Raw genomic sequence first — 17,572 nt, forward strand, 5'->3', positions numbered from 1 at the left:
CACTTGTGGGGAGAAGCACTGGGTGTTATATGGAAACCAATTTGACAATAAACTTAAAATATATATATATATATTTACGGAGTCAAACACAGAACTGTAATCCTTTATGACTTCTCTCACACAATCTTTGCAAGATTGTAAATCAGACCATGATATTCCTCTGTTCAAAATCTGCCCATGTTCTCAATATAAGCTTTCGGTGTGCATATTAAAAAAAAATCACTATGATGCCCTTATACTTGGCCGTATAAAGAAGAAAAAGAAAATAATCTATAACAAAATAATATGATTTTAATGTTTAAATGACTACAGAAGTCCTAGTGAGGTGGTCAGGTGTTAACAACTACTTATAATGAATATTTTATTTTGTTTCTAATATTTATTTTGAGAGAGAGAAATAATGTTTATTTATTTATTTTGAGAGACAGAGAATGAGAGCAAGTGATCAGGGGAGGTGCAGAGAGAGGGAGGGAGAGAGAGAATCCCAAGCAGACTCTGTACTGTTCGCACAGAGCCTGATGTGGGGCTCAAACCCACGAATGGTGAGATCATGAGCTGAAATGCAACCAAGAGTCGGACACTTTACCTACTGAGCCACCCAGACACCCCTAGAGTGAATAAATTTAGAATAACAGGAGGAAGGCAATAGTTTACTGAATATTGCCATCACTTCTTTTTTATATGTGGCATTTTAAAAATTTGTCTAAATAACATCCCTGTACAAACACACACAGAATCACCACATGCACATGGCTAACAAGTGCTGACTGAAACAGGGATTCAGGTCACACAGTGTGTTTACCACACACAACAGGTGAACTGCTTTTATGTCATGATGAACCTTTCCTGGTCAAGTTCATAGCAAAGCGCAGCTTTTGGGTTTTTTTTGTTTTGTTTAGTTTTTGGTCAACGTAGACAATAAATGCATTCTGGACAAGTCAGAATTCTGTTAAAATTGTGTGAAAAAATATCTTGTGTTTTTATATAAAACCAAGTTGGGTTTTAAGCTCAGAGAATAGCAAACAGGTTTTTCACTTACGAGAATATCCCACGGAACCTAGGAAAGACATTCAGGATTGAGGACAATTCCTTAGAAGGTGCTGTATCGGGAAAGTGAGAATGTCTAGCATCCCTAGTTCCCGGTCACTAAAAGCCACGAGTAGCCCCAATAACGTGACACACCGCAATCCCCACCCAAATTTTCCAAAAAGCCCTTTTGGGGTCAGTTAGCCCTTTTCCAGGAGTCATTTAGTGTCATCATGAAATCAGCCACTAGGTGGCAGCACACACCAAAGTATTAAGTATTCTTGCCGTCCTTCCAGCAGTTAAGAACTCCTAGGGACCTAAGCAACATTTATTTGTGATGTTTGCTTTCTATCACTACATAAAAGATGAATCAAACACGACAAAAATATTAAAAATGGATGTGGATGAGGACATGAAAATTTTATTTTTTCTTATTTGTATATTTATTTTCCCCTTCTTAAAGGGTGTGTCAACAGAAATATCTAGACAGGATATTACTAAACCATCAGTTTGCTCCCATTCACAGAGAGAACAAACCTGGGGAATAGAGACTCCCATTAATGGCTAAAAGTCATGTGAATCTTCTGATATCATGTGAAGTCAGAGGAAAGGAAACAGCACACCTCTCGAGGGAGTGTAAGACACCACAGGGAAGGTGGAGTTTCAGTTGATCTTTGAGATCAGGTGGGAACAATACTGGCACATATTTACTAAAAGGCAACAACAGTACTCAAAGGAAGCTAACGTGTTATTAAGCTTCAGAGTTGACAATATTCTTTCAAGTGTTTTGTTCAAGTTCATCGTCTCACATTGCTGCTCACCCTTAACCAGTAAGACTAAAAGTGTGGTCTTCCAACTGGTGACCGTTACCTGTAATGAGAGACATTGAGACATACGGACACCGAGTGAAATGTTTATTGGTTAATTTTCTGTCCACACCGATAACAAATTGGGGCTGTGTTTTATACGTTTTAAGTGTTCATTTCTATTGGATTTTACCAAAATGTCAATCTTCAGTGAATTAAAAACACACACACAAGCACGCACGCACGCACGCACGCACGTACATCTACCAGAAGTCTGAGGAGCACTGTCTCCGGAGCACCAAAACAGGCAGAAGGCACGAAGCAGGTGGGCAGGACCGGCTGGAGGAGAAGGCTCACATTCAATAGTTCGCAACTGTAACGAGTGTGCTCATTACATTTTATCTAGTCCTCCCAACAACCCAATGGGACTAGTAGTATGATCTTGACTTTACCAAAGGGGGCAAAAATTAGGGATGATAATGAACCTGCCCCAATGGAGTCAGGAATCAAACCGAGGTCAGGTGGAATCTTTGGCCCTTTGAAGATCTTCACACAGGCTTCATCCCCATGTCAGTGCGCATCTCTCATCTAGCGATACCTAGAGATCACTGTCTATTTTGGAACCAGTTGCGTGAGCTCACAGACTCACCTAGTGCTCCTGGGTTCTCAGCAGTCAGACCGATCTTTTCCTCACGCAGGAAAAAGGGTCTGTCTTCTAACTCAATAGAGCACAGTGTGGTCTCACGTCAAAAGAAAGTTTGAAACAATCACGGCAAACAAGTCCCCCTCCCCGTGGACATGTACACACCCAGAAAACCCTTCTCCTCGAACGAGAGAAATAAATTCTGCTCTTTCTCACTGGAATGGTACGAGGTATTTTTCCTGACTTGAGTTTTCCTCCCTTATGTCAAGGTGTTTTTTTCAATCATAAACTTCCATGAGAAAAGGTTTTTATCCTATTTTCAAATCATAAACCATTAAACAAGAAAGTATTTTACAAAAGTACACTTCTTTTAAGTTTTGTTTTTTGGATAAAGAAAGTTGCCTAAATTTAAATGAAAACAACCAGATTTATAGAAAGAGAAACAGAAGACGATCACAATCGAGATATGAGTTACAACACGGAGTCAGAGCTTTTGGAAAAAACAGTGCTGAACACTGCTGTAACAGTTTTTTTTCATTCTATACTTTCAAAAAGCTTAAAAGCATTAAATAAAAGATTTAGAGAGGCCAGTCTTGCACTTCTCTTTTCTTCATTTTTTAAAGATTCATTTTATTTTTTGAGAGAGGGACAGCATGTGTGTGCGTGAGCTGGGGAGGACAGAGGGAGAGGGAGAGAGAATGAATCTTAAGCAGGCTCCATGCTCACCATGAAGCCCAATGTGGGGCTTGATCCCGTGACCCTGGGATCATGACCTGAGCAGAAATCAAGAGTCACAAGGACCCTCAACTGACTGAGCCACCCAGGCACGCTTCTTTTCTTCATTTTGAAGGCCCATTAATAATTTAGAAAATTATTTAGACACAACTTGAGAAAAAGCATTTTTGCCTTGCACCAAAAATTCCTCATGGAAAGTATCTGATAAGGACTTTTTCTCCTTCCTCTCTTTCCTCCTCCTCCTTATTAAAAACAGTAAAGATATTAAAGAGAACAGCTATTGGCCACATATCATGTATGTGAAAACTTTACATAATGTTATTAAGGCACCCAACATCCCCATACGGTAAGAATTATTCTTTGGGGAAACTGAGGCCCAGAGAAGTAACTAGCATTAAGGCTGCAAAGTTAACAAATGACAGAATCAGTATAGAAATGGCATGTTTGAGTGTGAAGTCCATGCAAACTTTTGATATTCTATGATACAGGATTAAAATATGAGTGACAGGGGCACCTGGGTGGCTCAGTCGGTTAAGCGTCCAGCTTCAGCTCAGGTCATGATCTCATAGTTCGTGGGTTTGAGCCCCGCATTGGGCTCTGTGCTGACAGCTAGCTCAGAGCCTGGAACCTTCGGATTCTCTATCTCCCTCTCTCTTTGACCCTCCCCTGCTCATGCAGTCTCTCTCTCTCTCTCTCTCTCTCTCTCTCTCAATAAATAAAACATTTAAAAAATGAGTGACAGCCAGTTGTTACGCTCATTAATTCTGGGACCTTTACTGATGTTAAATTATTTTTATAGTTTATGCAGAATGAAGCTCTTAGAATCACATTCACTTAGAACTATGTCTTGCTTGCCCTACATTTTTGCCGTAGTCTATTTAGGAAGTTAAGAAAATTAGATAATGTCATTTGGTGAAAGAGTTACCTAATATCTTGTGTTGAATGCCCAAGGGAGTGGGACGATTTTTCTCTTTCTGGAGTAGGTTGACCATAACCTTGAGCATCTACAGACCCAGGGTTCAAGGGCTGCCTAAGTGACTTTCTGGGTGTGAAATTTAGGCAAATACTTTACATCTCTATGCTTAAGCTTGTAAATTGACAATAATAATACCCGGCTCTCAGGGGTCAATTAAATAATATAAACAAAATGCTTAGCACCATGTAAAGCACAGTATAAATGTTCACTGAATTGTTATAAATTTTAAGTTCAGTAATAATCTTGTAGAATGTTGGAAAATGCTAGTTATCTTCTTTAAAAACAAGAAGAAAACAGAACAATAAAATATAATAAACCAGCAGGGCTGTGAGTATAAATATTCTTGAATAGCAGAATTGGTATAAAATATTCAAAGAAGAGGGGCACCTGGGTGGCTCAGTCAGTTAAGCATCCGGCTTTGGCTCAGGTCATGATTTCGCATTCGTGGGTTCGAGCCCCTCATCGGGCTCTGTGCTGACAGCTAGCTCAGAGCCTGGAGCCTGCTTCAGATTCTGTATCTCCCTCTCTCTCTGACCCTCCCCTGTTCCCACTGTCTCTCAAAAATAAAGAACATTAAAAAAAATTTTTTTAAATATGCAAAGAAGAGAATTTGTTTTTAAACAGCCCTCTCATTTTCATTTTTATTTTGTAGACTTACTACAAATCTTCAATTGAAAGAATACTTTTCCATATAGTATTCCCTAAAAAAAAATTCACATTTAGTAAGGGCAAAGAGACTTGCATATGTGCAAAAATTGTAAAACGCTGCAAGAAATGTCAACAAACAAATGTCCCCTTAGTACAATGACAACTACCGTTAGCATCACTCTGTTTTCCTTCAGACCAGGCTCTGACCTTGCATGGGACTGAATAACAGGACATTTATTTGGTATTAGTCAAAGTTCCTTCCATCCCTTCCTGTAGAAAATACCATCATATCTTCGTTTTAAGAAGCAATCTTTTAAGAACACAACACTGAAGCCAGAGTGTCCTGGACTTGATATTTCTTGCATTTATTACCTGCCTTGCCAGGAGCCTGCCTCCTGGTACAAAATGAGGACAATACCCATTTTATGATTTGTTGCAATAACGAAAGAATTTCTTCTCCTTCCTCTCTTTTCTCTGAGGCATCTTTAACACAGTAGATATCAACAGGTGGTAGCCATAATTATTTCTATTTTGTAAAGGAAGAAACTGAGGATTAAGCACATTTTGGTAGGGAATTACAGGCGTGGAACTGGATCCTAGGTCTGTCTGATTTCCCTGGCCAGCGTTCTTTAGTGATTACACAATAAGGTAAATAAGCTGTCTTTGCTGAAGGGGATTGGGCCGAGAAGAATGCCTAATTTCACCAACCCCTGCAGTGACGTGTATATCCGGATATCCTTCAGGGTTCACCGTTGAACTATTTCATTATTATTTTCACTCTACCAATTTGGAGCATAGACGGTATAATAAAAATACCTTTATACTTGTTCAGGAACACCCTAACCTTTCCCCCACGGTCCCTGAGCATGAGCTCTGTGGGTAACGCACAAACGAGGTCACCGATCTAACCTCCACCAGCACACTCACCGCGGAACCGGAGCCCCGCCCAGATGTTTATATTTTCCTCCCTCGGCCCCGCCCCCCGACCACGCGGGGCTCCAGCCTCCGCCCCAAGCTGGAGTTCCTGGAGCGGACTTGCCAAGCGCGTCGGCCAACCCACAGGGATTCCCTCTCCAGCCAATCGCGATTGAGCAACGGGACTGCCCCTAACAAAGATGGCGGGGCAGGCCTCCGTGAGGGCAGGCTGATTTAACACCCAAACCCGCGGCGTCTGGGGAAGGCAGTGGTAGCGGCGCGGCCCGACCATGGAGGAGGGCAGCGGCGGCAGCGGTGGCAGCGACAGCAGCACCGGCGGGAGCGGTGGAGCGCAGCAAAGGGAGCTGGAGCGCATGGCCGAGGTCCTGGTGACCGGGGAGCAGCTACGGTAAGGCGTGGGGCAGTGCCGGTGGGCGCGCGGTGGCACTGCCAGCCTGTGTCCGCAGCAGTCCCGCGCGCACACGCGTACGCCTCGTGCCACGGGACTCGCGCCGGGCTCCGGGACCGCTGCGGGCGCGTGGACCGTCGGCGCTGCGCCCCTGCTAAGCTGCTGCAGCCGGGCGTCCGGCGACTCGGGACCGGCGCGGGGCTCCCGAGGCGGACGCGTGCGAGCGGGTGGTGCGCGCTGCGCCCCGGCCCCGCCGCTGCAGCCCTGCGCTCCGCAGACGCGCAGCCGCCCGTCGCACGCTCCCCCTTCCTGGGCACCGGGGCACTACCAGGCCTGCTGGCTGCCAGCAGACCCCTAGTCTGTCCAGAGAGCGAGAGGTTGGGCGGGCAGCCCCAAGCCGCTTGCAGCCCCAGACTCTTTACCCCAAGATGAAAGCGCCAACCCCAATGATCGCCTTCACCTGGGGTTTTCCTTTTTGCGGGCAAGTCCTGCTTCACTCCTCGTACCCTCAGCGTTTTCATCTGGAAAATGAGGCTGGTCACCGGGATCCCCTGAAGGGGTGTTGTGGGGGCTAAACCCCAGTTTCTGAAAAACTACCTATCACTAAATTGGCACATCCTTGTCTATCGTTATCCGGGTCCGCAAGGGGGCGTGGAGGCACCTTGCCCGGAGACCCGCTGTGCCAACTCCCCTAGCGCGCGGCTGCAAGAATTAGGAATTGAGGGGTCTTATCGCGCCGAGGATAGGCAGTGAGCCCCAGATCCTCCCCTTAACATTCGCATCCCATCCTGGTCCTTGGATTCATGTTTGAGTTAATGTACTTATACGGTCTGATCGGTTCCGCAGTTGCCCGTCGTGCGGTCATAAATCAGTTTGCCAGGGGGAAAAACCATGGCTCTGAATCGTTTGAGCCACTACTTGCGTGCCTGCCCCCGGCTCAGCTGGAAGGCGGCGCGCGCCTCTTCCTTCTAATGCTTGGCCCGAATCTCCAGGCTCATTTTGGTTTGTAAATGCTGTGTTTCAGGACCTGAAGGAGAGAGACTCTTGCAAAGATCCCTGAAGGTTTTCAGTAGCCACCCTGCTTGCAGTACTTAGATTGAGGAAGTACATTTTGGAAGTCAGTTGGTTGAATTTAACGTTACAGAAGGCAAACTGCGCATTTTTGTCCCTCGATTTTTTAACATGTAGTCAGAATTCAAGGGAATAAAGCCTTGTTTTTCCTTCATCAAGAGTATTTTTTAATTGACAAAATTAAAGCTTTTCTGATTCAATCTGAAACATTTGCTTTTTAATAGTTTATTTGCTTCTCATTATTCTATCACTTTTTTAAAAGTCCTCAAACGGGTACTTTTTATTTCTTTTTAAATAATAAGTTGCAGGGTGACTCTCTTTGTCCAGGAAGCACTTTCTCCTTCAGGATGCAGCGTAAATGCCCCTTCCTGGGGGTCTCCAGAGCAGCTGTTACTCCCCTCTGCCCTACCATCCCTCTGCACCGCCAGTTTTGAGAGCCATGCTTAGTCTGTTGGAAAGAAGATAGAAGGCTCTCTCTGGGCGCCTGGGTCAGTGGGTTAAGCGTGGCAGTTCCGTTCAGGTCATGATCTTGAGGTTCTTGAGTTCAAGCCCAGAGTCAGCCTGAATCAGATTCTGTGTCTCCCTCTCTCTCTGCCCCTCCCCCACTGGCACTCTGTATCTCTCTCTCTCTCAAAAATGAATATATATATATATATATATATATATATATATATATATATATATGAACTGTCTTTCACTCTCACTCAGGAGGTGGACCTGGGTTTGAATTTCTGCTCCGCCACTGCATAGCCAATAATTACCCTGAAGTTGTTTTCAAGACTGACTTTTAGAGTGAAGTTTGGGTTTGCCATTTATTAGTGGGGGACCTTGAACAGTTATTTAACTAACAATGGTGGTAATAAGGGAGCCTCCTGTATAGTGTTGTTGTGACCATTAGATAAGTCCATGCTTAGAACACTGCCTGGAATATAGTAAGCATGATGCCAGCATTAACTATTGTAGCTCTGTGACCTTGGACAAGTTAATTCACTTCCCTTGAGCCTCTGTTTCCTCCTCTATAAAGTGGAAATGAAGAAAAGCACTTCATGGGTTGTTGTGAGAATTTGTCCCTGAGATTCTTGAGTTAATGAGCACTCAACAAATGGCTGTTGGAATTAATCAGTATTATTGGACTCTGTGCGTCACCACATACAACTTACAGCCAAGCAAGATCTGGCAGGAAGGATTGGGTGGTGGTTAAGAACACAGGGTATAGAATCAGGCTGTCTTGATTCTTATTCTACTGCCACCATTTAATAGTTTTGTGACTGTGGGGTCAGTTGACTCTCTGGCCCTGTTTCCACATCTCTTGCAAGAATTTTGTGAGGACTAAATGAGATGATACCTGTGAAAGGCTTAGAAAATGTTCACTATTTAATTTGACTTTGGAAACGTGTAAGCAGGGATTAAAATCTCAACCATCTTAGTACTGTGTCTAGCACATAGTAATTACTCAACAAGTATTAGATTGATATAGTATATATGTTTAAATATACTACTGTAAGTACAGGTGATATATTCAGAATTTAGGAACTTTTTAAAAAGTTTATTTATTTTGGGGGCACCTGGGTGGCTCAGTTGGTTAAGCATCTGGCTCTTGGTTTCAGCTCAGGTCATGTTCTCATGGCTTCATGGGTTGGAGCCCTGCATCCAGCCCTGAGGCTCTGAGCTGACAGTGTGGAGCCTGCTTGGGATTCCTTCTCTCTCTGCTCCTCCCCTACTTGTGCTGTCTTTCTCAAAATAAAAAAACTTGAAAACAAGTTTTTTTATTTTGAGAGAGAGAGAGTGCTCAGGAGGGGGCAGAGCAAGTGGGGAAGGGGCAGAACTAGTGGGGGAAGGGCAGGGCCAGTGGGGGAGGAGCAAGGAGAAAGAGTGAATCCCAGGCAGGTCCCACACCATCAGTGCAGAGCCCCACTTGGTTCTTGAACTCTGGAACCACGAGATCATGACCTGAGCCGAAGTCAGATGCTTAAAGAACTGAGCCACCCAGGCGCCCCCAGAATTTAGGGATTTAAATATGCCCTGGCTTCCTGATTGCTGGAGGAACCTCTCATGAAGGAGAGGAATGCAACCCTCCTTTCTGTCACTGTCACAACATGTTCATACACCCCTAGCTGCTCTCTCACAGTCTGGTTGTGGGGACTTTACGGTGTGCAGGCTGCCTGCCTTGAAGTGCGTCACATACACGCACCTCCCTTTTTCTTTCTCTTGCTTTTCCACTGTGTTTTTGGTCATCAACAATACGGCAGGTGAAAGTGAGAAGGAAAGAAGCCACCAAGGATTGGGATTTAAGGTAAAACATTTGGCTTCCTGGCTCAGCTCTGTGCATTTTATTTATTTAATATTTTATGAGATAAGTATTACAAATATAATATAATATATAATGTTTATTAGACACACATGTGTGTATAGGTATGTATATATTTAAACTTCTATTCCCTTGGTCAAGTCAGCCGCTCTGGGCCTCAGTGCTCTTACCTGCAGAATGGGAACACTAATACCCTTCCCCATCAGATTTGTGGTGGTGGATCAAATGGGCTAGAATACAGGAGGAAACTTTGTAAAATAAACCATAAACCAAGATTAGTTATTGTTGTTATGATTATTAGAAGCTCCAGATGTGAAACTGTGAGCTGACTCCACAATTCTGACACTTTGAAAGGGAGTCAGTTGCATAAGAACCTGAAATGAACTAAAACTTCCTTTTCCAGCCCGACTGCAGCATCCTTTTCCTAATGTCTTCATTCTTTCCTTTTCATAAAAGGTTTTACTCCCATGGTCAGTGTATTTTTACGGTTTTGCATCTTAAACCTGCACTCAGATAGCGCTTCATGCCAGCAGGAGGACTGTGGTAAAACAGACAGTAATAAGTGTTGGCAAAGAAGTGGAGAATTTGGAACGCTGATACTGATGCAGCTACTTTAGAAAACAGTCTGGCGTTTCCTGAATGATAAAACATATGATGCAGCCATTTTACCCGTAGGCATATATTCAAAAGAAATGAAAACATAAGTCCACTTAAAAATGTATATGCAACTGTTCACAGCAGCAGTATTTATAATCACTGAAAACAACTCAGGGGCACACCCATGGAGGGGTGGATTCGCAGTGTGTGGTGTGCCCATGCAGTGGCATGTTATTTGGCTAAAAAGGAATAAAGTACTGATGCATGCAACAGCATGGATAAGCCTTGAAAATATGCTCAGTGAAAACAGACACAAAAGGCCACATATTGTATGACTCCTTTTATATGAAATGTCCAGAAGAGGCAAATCTAAGGAGCGGAAGAAGGTGGTTGCCGGTAACAGCGGGGAGGGAGAATGGAGAGGGTGAGTGTTAACAGTTCCGGGTTTCTTTTGGGGAGGAGGGAAATGTTCTACACGCGATTGTGGCTATGATTTCCTAGTTCTGGGAGTGTAGTTAACGTCATCACATTATACACATGCAGTGGATGAATTATGTGCCATGTCACTTATATCTCAATAAAACCATTACAAAAATGGGTTTGGATGAAACATTTTATCAAAGAATGATAAAAGACAAAATATTAGATGTATTTAAATAAACTTTTGGTTTTCTGACTAGCCAAAGAATGCAGTGATATTTATCACTAACTCAATAATACATTATTGCCACACCGGATAGAACTGATATTTCACATATATACTTTTATAGTATTATTCTTGATACAAAACAGAAAAAGTGCCATAAATAGTCAAGAAAATCTTCTCAGAACATTCCTAACTTGAAGATAATTAACCATATATAAATCATTCATGAGTGAGGTTTCATATTATGAATTTTCAAATCATTTGTTATTTTTATGGGTTCTATATTTCTATAATGTTCCATATGTCTTTTATCTTGAAACTTGTTCATGTAGTCATAATTGTGACACTGATTAAAATTCACCTCATATTTCTTTTCTAGGATAATCCCAGAGATACTTAACAAGAAAGTGGTTTGTGATAGAATGTTTAAACCCCAATAATATCACTGGGGGCACCTGGATGGCTCAGTCCGACTTCAGCTCAGGTCATGATCTCGCGGTTCTTGGGTTCGAGCCCCGCGTCAGGCTCTGTGCATACTGCTAGCTCAGAGCCTGGAGCCTGCTTCAGATTCTGTGTCTCTTTCTCTCTCTGCCCCTCCCCTGTTCACACTCTGTCTCTCTCTGTCTCTCAAAAACAAATAAATGTAAAAAAAACAACATTAAAAAATATCACTGTCCTCTTTGTGGTAATGGTAGGCATGGTAATAATAACAATAATACTCATTTATATGGCATTTATTACCTGCCAAGGAGATGGAGAGATATCTATATATCTGTATATATCTATATGCCTTTAATATATATCCTTAATATATCTATATATATCTTTAATGTTTATAGCAACCCTATATAGAAGATCTTCTTAGCTCCCTCATTTTACAAATTTGAAAACTAAAAAACTGAACATTTAAGCCAACTGGCTATAGGTTTTCTAGCCATAAAGTGGTTGAGCTAAAAGTGGCTGCTCTGAGGCGAGAAACTAGAGTACAATTTAATGATGTCCTCAACTCATAATTCAGAGGGTTACAGAATGTAATGATAAGATACATTTAAAACAAAATCATGTATATAAGACTTGTCACATTCTAGCATGACTACTTTTTGCAAACAAATAAGCAAATGATTTTTTCCATTTTGTTGGGGGAAAATCCCATTTATTTCTAGAAGTGTTTATGTTTTGACAGGCTAGAATGGTCACTTTCTCTACTAACTGTTAAACGGGGTCTTCCTCGCTATGGAGTTTTGAAAACTTAATTAGAACTCCACTCAATCTGAATTTGTCATCATTTTAACAGGAAGATAAATTGCGGTTCACTATTTTGCCAGCTGTGAGGATGGAAGTGGAGCAGGTTGGAGAATTAAGAAGGTAATGAGGAATGCTTAATTAAGAGAGAAAACGTTTCAAGCATTCCAGTTATGCTCATCTACCTAGACTAAATATGCTAATTACAACAATCGTGTCCAATCACTAAAAGCTGGTTTTCTACAAGCAATTTACGAGGCAATGAGTTTTAGCTAAATTGTAAGAAATTGTAGTTCCTTCAGGTTGTTTGATGTATTTGCCTCTTTGCTATAACAGACTGCCTTTCCAGACTCTTACAGCCTTGGTATTGCCTTTTTCAAAAAACACGTTCAGTAAGTGTTGAGCTGCTTCCTGAATTTGCTTTGCCCATGTTAGTGCAGTGTGCAGGTAAGAGGTAAAAATCAGCTCATTGAACCAAAAATCAAGCTATAATAAAGTAAATATGAGATAAGGAATTTAGAGCGTGCCAAATAGAAAAAGGAGAAAGAATCCATTTCATTGCATTTTGAACATAAAGCATTTTAAGGTTGGCCTGAGATTTTCTTAGGGGGTAATCCTACTGGAAGCCATTAATATGGATGCTTAGCTCTGTTAAACATTGTAGATGAAGGGAAGAGCCGGAAACTACCATCCAGAAGCTACTACTGAAGTCTAGAGAAGCAAAAATAAGGAGAACACTTGTATTCTTCTAAACAGCAGAGATATCCTGGAGTCAGGAAATTATTGCCTGTTTGGGTAAAAAAAAAAAGGGGGGGGGTTGGTGCTGCAGGAAACAAGAGTCACTGTATTTGGAGTTGATGCAGAGAAGCCTTGTGTCTGGTATTAAATGGCCTTTGCGTCAGAGGCTCCTCCAACATACAGACCCTGTTCCTGGGAACATCTTTTCTGCTTCACAAATGGGATGTGAGGGCAGGGAGCAGAACCCTGGTACATAGCACACCCTTGGTAATGACTCGTTCCATAACCTGGAGAGAGCACGTGAAGGTACTTTGTCACTTGAAAAACACATCATGCACATAGAAGGCGTTTAGTAAGTGCTCAATAAACGATTATAGAATAATTTTATACCCTTATGCACTTATTCATATGAAAACCTTTTTCTGAAATGACTGCTGTTAGTTGTTTATGAATAATATATTTGTGTTTCCTCAAACGCCAATGCTGATATTTCTGTTATGGCTTCTGTCTTTTGGAACCAATAAACCTGAAAATACATCTCCAAAGAAGAGAATGGAAGGGGAAGGAAGATTGTTCTCTCCTATTCTTTCCAGCATTCATTTGTATCAGGAACTCACTTCCCTTTACTAAGTAGTGGCTCTCAAATGGTTTCTAGGATGTCAGTGTTTAGGAAAAGACCGAGGAAAACAATGATCAGTTCTCTTCATACACAGTAAGTCTTCGCGCTTTTCTGTTCCCCTCATTGTCTACCATGGAGAAGCAGAGTCTACATCTGAAATCTTGTTCTAATATTTATCAGCATTAACCAAACCTGGAAGCTCATGTCAGTGACTCTTTTTTGTGGATCATTATTTCCTTGGGGGACAACAGTGGAGACGGAGTGGGGGCAGAGGACTTAGTAGGCCAGACGGCCTGCTTGCATGCAGCTGTTCCTGGTGGCGATGCCAGCAGGGGCCACGGGGGGCTATTTTCGTCAAGGCTGGCTGTGCTGGTTCCATCCTGGAAGAGTTGAGACAGAGCACTGACCTACTCAGGTCTACACAAAGAATTGCCTTTTTTTTTTTTTTTGGTAGCTTTCAGAATAATTTTAAGGGTCACTAGGAGAGATGAGATGAAGCCAGAGAAAATACATCTGGGAGGGTGGGACGAGATGTTCTTTTGTATCTGTAGTTTTCAGATCAACAGCTGTTGCTAGGGTGTGGCAAGTGGGGACACATGCCAGGGCCCTCCAGCCCAGGGAAGCCCATGGCAGCTGGGGAGGGGGAGGAGGAGGGGAGGGGGAGGGGGAGGAGGAGGGGAGGGGGAGGGGTTAGCTCTAGTGTCATCAGAGAAGTCTCACATCTCTCCACTCCGTCAGCTGTCACTTGGGGCTCTCTGTTTCTGGTGATGGTGATGGTTCGCTTGCTCGTGTTAATGCTGATGACACAGTCCCCTGGAGACACTTGTGTCCATCCACTTCTGATTCTGATATTTACCCAGAGATTCCTTCTTTTTTCAATAAATTTTTTAAAGGTTTTTTCTTTTATTTCATTTTTGAAAGAGAGAGAGAGACAAAGTACAATGGGGGGAGGGGTAGAAGGAGGGAGACAGTATCCCAAGCAGGCTCCAGGCTCTGAGCTGTCAACACAGAGCCTGACACAGGGTTCCAACTCAAGAACCATGATGTAACCTGAGACTGAAGTGCGGTGCTTAACCAACTCAGCCACACAGGTGCCCCCAGAGATCCCTTTTATTGAGGAAGTGGTGACCCAGCACCCACCTCGATCTCTGCCCAATTTGAATCATCCAGCGCTGTGAAATGGTAAAACTATCTACCGAGAGCTGAGCCTGGGGCTCTGTGGGCTGATCGGGCAGCCTTCAGAGGACCTGTCCCAGCACAGCAGCTACTCTCTCTGATCTTGACCAAAAGCGTGAGAGACAAATGAGCATTCTGATGAGCACACTCTCTCATTAAGAGGTACAGTCTCATTTCACGCTATCCTGTTTTCATTAGGGTTGAGTTAGTCACTGCATTTTATTATGTGTGAAGCTTGGCCATTTTCTAACAAGCTGTGAAACTTTGAAAGGCTATGCTGTGAGTGGTGTCTTGACAGAAAAAGCAACGGGAGATTTGCAAGGGGATAGCATAGAAATACAGAATTATGTGCTGGTCTGAAGGCGGTCTTAGGCTTGCCCATCCGTGATTCATGTGGCAAGAAGGATGCCATTACCCCACCTGCCTTGTGTCCCCCTTGGGGAAGAGGGGAGATCACAGCTGTTGTACTTTGGAGAAAGGTTCATGGACTGTTTGGGAGATAAGCACAATGTCCTATGCAAAAGGACATTATCTTCTTCTTTGTATGAGAATATATGAAAGTTCAAATTTACAAAGCAAATGTGTTCAGAAAGGATTGATTTTTTTTTCACATTAAAGAAGAGTTTAGCACATATTTCTTTTGTGTATCCTGAGTTAGTTTGCTATTTAAAATGCAATCCTCTTATAAGATTTGCACACTATTTTCAGGCACATACATTGAATGCACTCGAATGTGAATTACTTGGATTGCAGAAATGCTGTCTGGCTTCCCGATTCCTTTTCTCTTCCCTAGGAGAAAAGGAGAATGAGTAAACTTGCACCTTCTTTTTACTGAATTGTTTTTAAAGTTCTACTTACCTTCTTACTGTTGAACTTTTCCATAAATGAAAGTGACTTTCACAGAATATAGTCACTGCAAAAGCAACAGGGATAGTCCCTGTGATGATATACAACTGTGTTTTACACTGAGGTATATTATGATTAAACTGTGATGAGGTAGATAAAGCAAGACTTTACCAAAGCTCCTACGTCTTGTATGACTTTTTTTCTTGAGAACTGACTACAAAAAGCAGTTTAGGAATGTGGTCTTAAGGCAGTATGATCTAATGCATAAGCATTTTCCTTTACACTTGTTAGAATTGATTTTGTTAATGACTGGGTTGTAGAATCTGACAGTCAAACATAACGGTGGGTAGAACCGAAACCGTGATGGGAGAGGATGCACGGACCTTGGCTGTCACGATAAAGGACACTTGTCCTGCAGCCATACTTACAAGAGCTGAAAGATATCCCAGAGTATTTGAAGAACATCTAAACGTAAAGAACAAGAGTGAACTAGCGCTTTTTCCTCCCAATAATTTATCATGAAAAAATTTAAATATACAGAAAAGTTTAAAGACTTTTACAGTGAACACCGGTATCTCCACCACGTCGATTCTACAATTAACATTTTACCATGCTTGCTTTATCACACAACTGTCCTTCTGTCCCTCTTTCTATCCAACCATCAATTCATCTTCTTGTTCTTAGGCACTTTAGTTGTAGCCAGTAATAGACAGTAATATACTTCCCCTAAAACCCTCGACATGCAATTTGCTGAAATTCAGTATTTTTTTTTAACAAATGAAGACTGGAGAGAGTGGTGGCTGCCATCAACTATCAGCAAACGTCTTGAGCTTGGATGATTTGGGACCATCTTAACTCACAGACTCACATGGTATTACGGCAGAGCAAAGCTCTTCACTGGTGGTCTTAGGCTTACCCACCTGGGATACTGTGGCAAGGAGGATGCTGATTCCCTGCCTGCCTTGGGTCCCCTTGGGAAGAGGGGAGATCACAGCTGTTGTGCTTTGGAGAAAGATTCCTAAAGTGTTGGGGCGATAAGTGCAATGCCTTCTGCAAAAAGTAGTTTGGGCTCAATGACAAAAAATCAGTGAAAATTTTTTGAGTTAGAGTACAATGTGATTAAGCCGAAATTTTAGGAGAAATAAAGTTCAGAGCAGGGAGCTTATACAGAGAAGGAGAAAGTGTCTATAGAAACGCCACAAAAAAAGGCACAGCATGGGAAAGGGTAGGAGACATTGGTATACATCTTAGACTCTGCTCCTTTCAATAAAATGCCTCCTGTAAACCTGCCCATAATGATGGTCACCTGTTCAGTATCCAGATCTTTCCTCCTCCATCTCCTACCCCTGCCACCCTCTGATTTGGAAGATAGGCCTCTGGTGTTCAGGATTCCTTGGTGATAGAAGTAAAATACAACTCTCAAGATATGACTGAAATGGCAAGTTTAGGTTCAAATTGCAAAGAATGATTTCTGTATCACTTGGATTTTGATGACTTTCCAAGGAACACCTCCACCCAGAGAGAGCCAAAGCTGTATAAAAGTCATCTCTTTGTTTAAGCAAAGCTGTTTGGGGGTGGGGGGAATAATTAAGAGGCAGCCTTTTTGGAAAAGTTGCAAAACATTTTGTACTTACATAGCTCAACTAAAAAAGAGCTTTCATGTCACATGTTCAATATATTTTGTCAGTTTCCCCCTCCATTCTCCATCAATCAGAAATGGGAGCTACCTTTGATAATCAAGAAGGCAGGTTTTCCCACACTGTACATTGTGTTGACTTTACAATAGTGACTTTGGCATCGAGTTTATACTGCATCTTACCATAAAGATCACTAAAAGGAATAAATCCAAATAAAAGTGGTTTTATTCTCAGATAATATGACATGAATGTAGTCTTGTATTCTTCAAAATGGGTGGTGTATGTACAAATGCAGCAAAGCTTCTGTACTCAAGTGATATCAAAAGAGTGATTTCTTTTCTTACTCCTGTGTTGACTACAAAAGAGGCAGCTCCAGTTAAACCCATTGAGAAGCATCCATGAAATCTAAGAAGCTGGGCTTGGAGCCAACACATTTGTCTACATGCTCGCCATTTGCTGACTTTGCACTAATGAGGGCGAGAATCCAAGGAGGGCAGAGTCTGATTGCTCAGGGCTGCATTATAATTTACAATT

General features: G+C 42.3%; 1 protein-coding gene across 1 annotated transcript in view; it reads left to right on the top strand.

Moving 5' to 3' along the window:
* The first annotated feature begins 5,933 nt into the window (after positions 1-5,933).
* DEPTOR (DEP domain containing MTOR interacting protein) overlaps positions 5,934-17,572 on the top strand; it is a 104,868-nt gene continuing 93,229 nt past the window's right edge. The window contains exon 1 of the mRNA XM_029923594.1: positions 5,934-6,158. Coding sequence (XP_029779454.1) covers positions 6,040-6,158 — 119 coding nt within the window. The 5' untranslated portion in view covers positions 5,934-6,039. The remainder of the gene's footprint in view (positions 6,159-17,572) is intronic.

This window comes from Suricata suricatta, chromosome 15, assembly GCF_006229205.1.
Source record: "Suricata suricatta isolate VVHF042 chromosome 15, meerkat_22Aug2017_6uvM2_HiC, whole genome shotgun sequence".
Taxonomy (NCBI): domain Eukaryota; kingdom Metazoa; phylum Chordata; class Mammalia; order Carnivora; family Herpestidae; genus Suricata; species Suricata suricatta.